Source organism: Neurospora tetrasperma (genome assembly GCF_000213175.1).
Source record: "Neurospora tetrasperma FGSC 2508 unplaced genomic scaffold NEUTE1scaffold_5, whole genome shotgun sequence".
In the NCBI taxonomy this organism is placed as follows: Eukaryota; Fungi; Ascomycota; class Sordariomycetes; order Sordariales; family Sordariaceae; genus Neurospora; species Neurospora tetrasperma.
In genome coordinates, this window is record NW_009799103.1 from 2411181 (window position 1) to 2420100 (window position 8920).

The 8920-nt window shown below is 52.7% G+C and overlaps 5 protein-coding genes across 5 annotated transcripts; 3 read left to right on the forward strand and 2 right to left on the reverse strand.

The window, feature by feature from the left end:
* Nucleotides 1-112: 112 nt before the first annotated feature.
* On the reverse strand, nt 113-805 carry NEUTE1DRAFT_123953 (augmenter of liver regeneration; the record flags this gene model as incomplete). Its single annotated transcript, XM_009855075.1, has 2 exons — nt 113-611; nt 675-805. The coding sequence occupies 2 exons, from the start codon at nt 803-805 to the stop codon at nt 143-145; spliced, it is 600 nt and encodes a 199-aa protein (XP_009853377.1).
* Nucleotides 806-1172: 367 nt separating this feature from the next.
* NEUTE1DRAFT_131286 (uncharacterized protein) lies at nt 1173-2137 on the forward strand (the record flags this gene model as incomplete). Its single annotated transcript, XM_009855076.1, has 2 exons — nt 1173-1449; nt 1503-2137. The coding sequence occupies 2 exons, from the start codon at nt 1173-1175 to the stop codon at nt 2135-2137; spliced, it is 912 nt and encodes a 303-aa protein (XP_009853378.1).
* Nucleotides 2138-3033: 896 nt separating this feature from the next.
* Nucleotides 3034-4647, forward strand: NEUTE1DRAFT_85993 (oxidation resistance protein 1; the record flags this gene model as incomplete). The annotated part of the gene is made up of 3 exons (XM_009855077.1): nt 3034-3642; nt 3811-4027; nt 4082-4647. 3 exons carry the CDS (start codon nt 3034-3036, stop codon nt 4360-4362), a joined length of 1107 nt encoding a protein of 368 aa, XP_009853379.1.
* A 79-nt stretch (nt 4648-4726) lies between these two features.
* On the reverse strand, nt 4727-6630 carry NEUTE1DRAFT_117829 (MAP kinase; the record flags this gene model as incomplete). Its single annotated transcript, XM_009855078.1, has 5 exons — nt 4727-5432; nt 5510-5891; nt 5963-6158; nt 6230-6372; nt 6430-6630. 4 exons carry the CDS (start codon nt 6331-6333, stop codon nt 5056-5058), a joined length of 1059 nt encoding a protein of 352 aa, XP_009853380.1.
* Nucleotides 6631-7018: 388 nt separating this feature from the next.
* On the forward strand, nt 7019-7597 carry NEUTE1DRAFT_102980 (uncharacterized protein; the record flags this gene model as incomplete). Its single annotated transcript, XM_009855079.1, has 2 exons — nt 7019-7138; nt 7439-7597. The coding sequence occupies 2 exons, from the start codon at nt 7019-7021 to the stop codon at nt 7595-7597; spliced, it is 279 nt and encodes a 92-aa protein (XP_009853381.1).
* Nucleotides 7598-8920: the final 1323 nt, after the last annotated feature.

Below are 8920 nucleotides of genomic sequence, written 5' to 3' on the forward strand. Positions count from 1 at the left end.
CGCCAATGCGCCTCGCCATGCTGCGTATGCAAAAAAACACCATCGCCACCACCATCTAACAACCAGACGTTTGTATACAACCTTCTGTCACCGGGGAGGGCTGAGATTTCTCAGGTCGCTATAATAATAGAGATGTCGCGGATCAATCGCAGCTTCCATCCTTCCACCCAGTCCTCCACCTCTCCTGCCACTTGGAGCAGTCAAACGTTGGCTTGCCCAACTTCCTGTTGACTTCATTGTGCGCCTCACACAGCCAATTTCCAAACTCGTCCCTGCTGCCTGTTTTCGGTTCTTCTTTCTTTATGTATTGTTGGAAATCTTCGGCGCATACCCAGCAAGGGTACAGCTTTGCGAACAAGCTCATGAAGGACTTTAGATCATTTTGTTCGGTTGGAGTCGGGGCGGGAGGGTAGGTCGCGGCGATCGAGTGGAGAAGAGTCCAGGAGCTTCGCCCGAGAGTTTCAACATCAGCTGGGCAGTCTGTTCTCCTGGTTGATGATGTAGCTGCCGACGCAATCGTAGAAGGCGCAGTTGAGGACATGTCGTGACTCGTCTTTAGGGTAGCCTTGGCCTGGGACGCCCAGGCACCGAAGGAGGTGCAAGAACGACAACTAAGAAGTCGCATCAGTGACATGATGTTGAACCTTGAAGTCCGTACTCTGGATAAAACCTACGGCTTTCCATCCTTGCCCAGCACAACACCCTTGGGGAATTTCTTGGGTGGCTCTGTTGCGCTACCATCGACCGGAGCCGTCGCTGTTGCGCCGCTTTGCGCAGGGTCGTTGTCTGTGACGTTCGTTGGCATTGTAAAACGTATCCACAGGTGGCGGATGAGCGGTGGTATAGAGGCTCGACGGTTGCACGAGTGAACGCTCTCTTCGAGGCACGCAGATATGTGTTTTTGACTGTATCGAACCCGCCTCGAGGATTAGAAATCGGAATAGCGACTTGAACCGTATAACGGCGTGATCCTTGCTCTCCGCTTATCGATAAAGCTATGCCACCATGCCGGCGCACCTGGCCGGCAATAGTGGGGCGGCTCTTGCCGGTCGCGGGCCCCACTCCGTGACTACACATACGTAAAGATATGAAATCGGTAGACCAGAGCAAAGGTTCTCTCCTGCCCTTGACTCTGTGTGTCATATTGCGGGAAGCAACAAGGCAGAGTCAACATGTCGCAAAAGACCCCCGTCTTTCTGTTGAAGACAAAATCCACTCCTGGGGACTCGTATCAGGAGCAATTCTCTTCCGAGACGGATGGCTTTAATTTCGAGCCTTTCTTTGTTCCCGTTCTGGAACATCGATTCAAGGATGAGGGCTTAGCTACGGTGCGCAATCTTCTCAAGACGAAAGCTATAGGAACTGGCTTCGACTGTGCTTACGGAGGTCTTGTCTTCACCTCCCAACGTGCCGTTGAAGCCTTCACCCACCTCGTCCAAGAAGTAACAGGTAAGACGTACTGCATCCATTTCGAAAGGCCAAACCTCATAACAGCTGTGTAGGCGATGACAGGTGGCCCCATCTCCAAGATATCCCTGTTTACAGCGTCGGCCCTGCGACAACCCGCGCGTTGAAGGCAGTTCCCCAACAACCGCCGCTCCAAGTCTTTGGTGAGCATACTGGCAACGGTGAAACATTGGCACCCTACATTATCGAACACTATGGCGAATGGTATAAGGACCGGTCCATCAAGCCGCCGCTGTTGTTTCTGGTTGGCGAGCAAAGGCGGGATATAATTCCCAAGAAGTTGATGGACCCTGCTTTACCATCAGACAAGTTCATTCGCATCAAAGAGGTTGTCGTCTATGGTACCGGTGTTATGAAATCCTTCCAACAAGATTTCACAAAGCTTCTCCAAGAGACCCAAGACCGGCCGGCGAGATGGGTCGTGGTGTTCTCCCCAAGTGGCTGCGACGGCATGCTTAGTGCCCTGGGATGGCTGAACGAGAGTAGCGGCAGGGTGGGAGACGACTTTCACCAGGAGGATAGGAAAACGTACATTGCTACCATCGGACCGACAACTCGCCTTCATCTTGTCAAGAACTTTGGCTATGAGCCTGATGTCTGCGCGGAGCAACCCAGCCCGGAAGGGGTTTGGCAGGGTATCAGTAGGTTTTGGAACGAAGCAAAGAAATAAACCTGGACCATCCAGCCGTTATGTTCAAAAGCCATCATAGTTGGAAAACCTCGCCCAGCATATCACGCCCTTGTCAAACTTGGTACCTAGCTAGGTATAAGAGTAGATTCTTGGTGCTTGTGACTAAAGCCACCTAAAAGGGAACCATGGACTTACCTCCCCGCGGGCTACACAACGCCCGGGTTACCAAGAGGCTGCATGCACGAACAGAAATTTAAACGTAAGAGGTACATAGGATACCTACCTGGACGTACAGCAAGCATGACTCCGCACACGTCTCCCCTTAAACACTACATAGAGCGCTATACTCAATTTTGGTGGAATAGTACGTACCGCAATAACGGCATATATTGTACGGGCTCATACGGGGTATCGGCATTGCTAAAGCATACCACTACTAGCCCCCCGGATCCTGGGCTACGCTATGTGCACGGAAAGCAACGTCAACCCTTCTCGTTTACGGAAGCTCCCAGGGGCATGCGTCGTCATTCACAACATAAACATAAGCCATCGGTCGTGCGGGGGGAGGGGGGTCTGAAATAGTAAGAGCTCGGCTTCCATGTCAGGGCACGCACGCTACGGCACCCGGACTGTACGCAAAGTCGACGGATGGACCACCCAATTCTAACGAATTTCACCCGCAGCCCGCCGAGACTGTCAACTTACTCGCTAGCATGCATTCTCCAGTTCATCCCTGCCGTCCATCAACTGAACCTATCTGCAAACTCATGTACAAACATCTTCTCTACCGCACCTACTTTACCTACCGGCAATCGATAATCCGTAATCTGCCAAAGCTTCCTACGCGCTTTCTCAGTCATCTCTAGGTTATTCGTACACCACCCTCGATATAAGCCTTCGAAATTCGGGTGTCGGGTCATTGGAAACCTGAAGCCATGAGCTACCACGATTCTCGCCGCAGACACCCCCATCCCATCCAAACCTTCCGGCCCGAATCGGAGTACTCCTCGTCCGCCCCGGGCTCCGGCGCCCAAACACCGACAGGGTCGGGGGCCAGCAGCTCTCAACTACCAGGGCTCGTCTCCAGTATTTGGGGAGGTCTGCTTCGGCGATTCTCCGCCGAAACGCCGTCCCTCACCCACTCACAGTCATACCCAGCAGACAGTTCACACTCACACTTCGACGACCACAACTATAACAACAGTAACGGCAACAACAACGGCGTCGACGGAGTTTACGTTCCCCCTCGATTCCATGAAACTATCCAGCGAACGGCGTCACCAATGCAGCCGCCTCCACTGGAACCCGTGCAGCTCAAGGGGTTTGCACCAGACACACCCGCGTCGGCCAGGATATTAACACAGGCGATCGCGGAAGAGATACGGATCATGGTGCCTACGAGACTCAGCATCGTGGATGAGTGGAATTTGGTCTACAGTCTGGACCAGGATGGGGCAAGTCTGGGAACGCTTTACGATAAGTGTGCAAAGTATTCCGGACGACGAGTGGGATTCGTGTTGGTTGTTAAAGATGCAGAGGGTGGTGTAAGTTGCCTATCCCCCTCTCCCTCCCTCCCTCTCTCTTCTTCACTCCGTGTCCAGGCCTTTCCCCCGCCCCACCTCCTATCACTGTCGAAACTCGGCACTCAAAGATACACACGTCCCAAAAACAGACCAGTCGCTTACCTCGCGCACGCTTCCCCAACGTTACAGATCTTCGGCGCCTACCTCTCCGACTTCCCCCACCCAGCCCCGAAATACTTCGGCACAGGTGAATGTTTTCTCTGGCGCGCCTCCGTCATGGCCTCCCTCCCGCCTCCTCCCTCCGCCGACACCACGAACCTGCGAGGCCGAACATCCACCATTTCGTCAGTCGGAACGGGCACGGACAGGGCCACGAACCACAACAGCGGCGACGATCTTGCCTCATGTTCCGTTTTGGAAGCCACGACGACAGCCACCCCACCCCACAACGACAGCGCAGACGATCTATTTGCTGACTTGACCGGTACCGTTGATCAAACCACCATCCGCTTCAAGGCGTTTCCCTACAGTGGCGTGAACGAGTACTACATTTTGTGCGAGTCCCATTTTTTGAGTGTGGGCGCTGGCGATGGGAGGTTTGGGTTGTGGCTGGATGATGGGCTGGAGAAGGGGGTGAGCTCTACAAGTCAGACGTTTGGGAATGAGCAGCTTAGCGATCAGGGTGAGAAGTTTTCTGTTCTGGGGGTTGAGGTTTGGGTAATTGGGTCTGGGGGGTTATGATGCCTCTTGGCTCGCTAGCGAGAAGAGGAGGCTGGGATGACTTTTGAGACTGATGTGCTATCATTTCTAACACGGCTTTGTGGCCATTACTGAACTGGGTATGGATATGGAAATATTGTGGCGTAAGGCGTTATGTTGGGGTGGGTTTCGACTTGACCAAGTCAAAAGGAAAAGGATGGGCATACATACCAGGTATAGGCCTTGTGATAGGGTCTGCATTTTTAGCCAGTATTTGTATTATAATACCCTTCACCTACTCGCGGAATGGAACTCTTGCTTACCTTCATTCCTTTAAACCGAAACGCCTAGCCATAGGTGCCACAGCCAAAAGAACAACACCATGGAAGAGACATCATCAAAGCTCAGGCAGGTTGAGAATCTAGCTTCAAATTCATGACGGTACGGAAACAGGATCCGGTTTAAGCAAGCCATAAGAGCGTATCAGACCGCAAAGGAAACGTAAAGTAATCGACAACCCCCACACTCATCTAGTCCACATTGTTCACATACACCCCCTAGCCTTCAACATTCGCCATCAAATGCTAGAAAAAGCATATTCCACTTCTCCCTGATATCTCCTACGGTCCCAATCGGACCGAGTAAACTGACGTTGTTCCAATACTCTCCTGCAAAGCCGTCCAGATCACCTCACCTCACTGTATTCTCTTGCAACTGCCTGTATCGGTAAACACTTCACCTCATAATCTCCTGGTAGATCAACTGCTTCAACTGCTCCTTGCTCAGGTTATCCTTGTGCTTATCGAAATCAAAGAACTCCTCGGGGATGGGGGGCGCGGTCGGCTCATCATCCGGGTCGTGGTAGGGCTCCAGGTACGGGTGCTTGAGCGCCTCTTCGACCGTGATGCGCTTAACAGGGTTGAAGGCAAGGAGCTTTTCTAGCAGGTCCAGGGCCAGCTCCGACGTGTTGGGGAACAGCGTGCGAAAGGGAACCTTCTTCTTGAAGGGCAGCGAGCGGATGTATTCGCGCGCCCGACGCGACTTGATGCCATAGTAGTCCTCCATGGTTGGCGTGCCGAGGACGTCCAGGATGAGGGTCAGTTGGTGGTGGTCTGTCACAAGTAACGCGCGTTAGTCTCAACCCCGTACAGCTGCCATATGCTGGAATTTGGGATGGCATGACACATACAATCCTTGCCAGGGAAGAGTGGCTTGCCGCTCAGCATCTCGGCCAAAATGCAGCCGACAGACCAGACATCAATGGCTTTGGTGTACTCCTTGAACGTCAACATAATTTCGGGGGCGCGGTACCAACGGGTGGCAACGTATTCGGTCATGAAGCCCGAGTTGTCCTCTTGCGACGCGGCCGAGCGAGCCAAACCGAAGTCGCATACTTTCAAATCGCAGTTGGCGTTCAACAAAAGGTTGGAGGGTTTCAAGTCGCGGTGAAGAACATTGGCAGAGTGCATGGCCTTGAGGGCGCGCAGCGTCTGGTAAATGAAGTATTGGCAATGGTCGTCCGAGAGCTCTTGGGTACGAATGACGCGGTGCATGTCAGTCTCCATTAGTTCCTAGGATGTCCAGCCATGTTAGTGAGGAACATGATAACATTCTGGAGGACCGAGCCAGCACGCGATCATACCTGGATGAGATACACCTCGTTGAAGGTCTCGTAGCTCCGTGGTTTTTGGATATCGAGAATAGAGATGATGTTTTCGTGGTTGAAGTACCGAAGCAGCTTCATTTCGCGCAACGTCCGCAAACAGAACATGGAGTGGTCAAAGGGGGTGATCTTTTTGATAGCGACCTTTTGGCCCGAAGGCTTGTGTACTGCAGAGCTGTTCCGGTCACCTGTCAGCTTTCGTGGTTCTTCCATATGGGCCAGGACTATCTGTGGTGATCAACTTACCAGACGACACCGTAGGCGCCTTCACCTACGACATCCTGGATGTCGTACTGCTCGCTGACGTTGAAGGAGATCTTGCGAGCTCCGCCTCTTTGTGCGCTGCTCATCTCGACGTGTCCCGAAACGTTGCTTACGGGAAACAAAGACTGTCCAGAAACAGTAAGCGGTTCGGTTGTTTCGCCGACTCGAAGATTAGAAAATACTTGTGTTCTTGTGTGACAACGGAGGCGTTGATCGCGAGTCAACGGGGCGCTACCGAATGAGGGGATTCGTCAGTTGGAGTGGGGTTGTCCGAGATCCCAGTCGAGCCGCGCAGTCGAGGGGTGGTTGCGATCGAAGAACGACCAAGTACTCAGTTGCTCAACACCTTGTTGTTTTTGTTGTTGTTGTTGTTGTTGTTGTTGTTGTTGTTGTTTGTAGAAAGAGTGTAGGTGGTAAAGGAAGTGGCCGTCGCCAAGGGGATGTGATGGGCGTGGAAATGCGGGGGTCTGGACGGTTGGTGCTGGTTGCGTTGTTGCGGTTCAAGTTGTAGCGGGAGGTGGTGGCGGAGGGGTTGGGCGCGAATTTGGTCTACCCTCAATATGCCGGCCTGTCTAGTACCTAGGCTGCTTGCTATGATTAGCTGTTGGCAACACAAGTCAGGGTGCAGGGTGAGGTATTCAATCGATTTATGAGGGATCAATTGGAACGGATGCAGTGTAACAGAGCAAACCCACTGGGCTTGCGTTGCTGGCTTCCTTTTCCACTCTTCCGCGAACCTCGACCGCCAAGCGGCGCACCTCAGATCCCAGGATGATCAAGTTGAGTGGATGTCAGTGTCCAGGGGCTTTCATTGAAACCCAAGGTCCGGCTCCTTCAACACTGCGGGTAGAGCCAGCCGGAAAGCAAGAATATCAGATGGACAACCAGGTGGTGCGCAGTCGTCGAGCACCAAGTGAATCACGAAAGCGGCCTTGGCGGGACCGGGCAGTCTAGACTAGACGTTTGTCGACACTTGGACGTACCTCGGTGCAGAGCCACCCACCCAATAATACCGTGGTGTTTGGTGGTTGGAATGGTGTCAGAGAACAACGAGGGCCCGGCTCAGCAGGAAGACTGACGAAGGATGGGTCAATGGAAACGAAGTTATCGAGCTGATGAGGATTAAACAGGAGAAAATGACACGGGGATCGAGACCCCAACTACTTCACACTTTCACACAGCTTCTTGAAGCATGTTGACGCCGGAACAAAGTGCAACAAGGAATCCCCAGCGGGAAGCTCAGCCCACGTTGTCATTGTTGGTGGGGCTCATTCAGAATCGTCAAACGCATCAAGGAGTCCGAGCGGGACTCCTTCGCCAGCGGGGTTCAGCTCGCTGACGGTCGGCTAGGCCCGGCCAGGGGCACAACCATTAACACGAATGGAATCCCCGTCTGTCTTCTTTCTTCCCGTTCACATACTATGTATGTAAATAGGCACGATGATCGACTGAGGTGGTAGACATTGCCCCTGGGCTACAGCATGCATCCTCGTGCTTCGCGTACAGTAAGTAACACGACGAGCGGATTGATGTGCCCTCAAGTCTATGGTTTCACATACACGTACAAGAGCATGGAAACGCATCACGGTATCAACACCTGGGCGGCTAATCAGCCGTGCCAGCAGCCTCTAGAGCCTGGGCGCCGGTACATCTAAAGATATCACACTGCAGCTTGAGTGAAGATTTGGATGCCCTTTCCGTTCATCCTCACTTTTAACTCTGGCTCCTGAATGTTTCTTCTTCTCCTGGCCAGCGCCAGCCCGCCGCGGCCAGTCTGTATGCGACCTCCTGCAGCCCTGTGAGGATACGTCGAGAACCTCAAATCGAGTTTCCAGAACAAGTACCCATTCAGTGGGCCCGTCTCATTCTCCCAAGCCAGCATAATCCCATCAACACCACGGACCTGTATCCGCTCCCTAGGCGACTCAACACTTGCAGTGTAATATAAGTATGCCCCGATACAAATAACTCATTTGCCACGTCCCTCATTTGCTCACCATCTTCTCCTTTTTATCAACAACTGAATGTCGAACAGGTTGGTGGGAGGGGCCATAAAGCGTACACTACGAGATTATAGGGCCACAACTCAATGTGCCAGTTAAGCGCCCGGGCTAGTAGGTCCAACCCCGGGACCCTGATCGGTCAATTCTGTGTCCGAACAAAATGACCAGAGAGAGCTCTCGGCGTGCCTGTGTCTCAGGTCCCAGCTGCCCCTCCATCATAGTGCAAGCAGGCGCCAGGGACCCGGACCTGGGGAGAGCTTTCCCCGCCGTTCGTTTCAAAAAAGAGGCCTGGGCGGTTACAGGCCCCAATTTTGAAGCCAAGCGAGTGCACCGGTTCGGGAATTCTAACCAAGTCGTTAGTTAGCACTACCTCTATGGTAGGTGCGAGATAATGGTATCTAAAGATACATATCGTGAGACGAAATCGAGCAAGACAGACAGACACCTAGCTGCATTCAATCTATCAGCTTTACAACCAGTGAAACAAGCAACATGGGGGAGGGAAAGAAGTGGGCGCAGGTTCAAGGCGACGGGACCTATGTAACGTGGTAAAACAATCATACTTACTCCATTGCCAGACATGCAGTTGCAACTTCAAGCCAGCAAAAGACAATGCTATTGGTGAGCGGAACTAGAAAAGAAGCATATAATAATCCATGAAAAGGGGAAG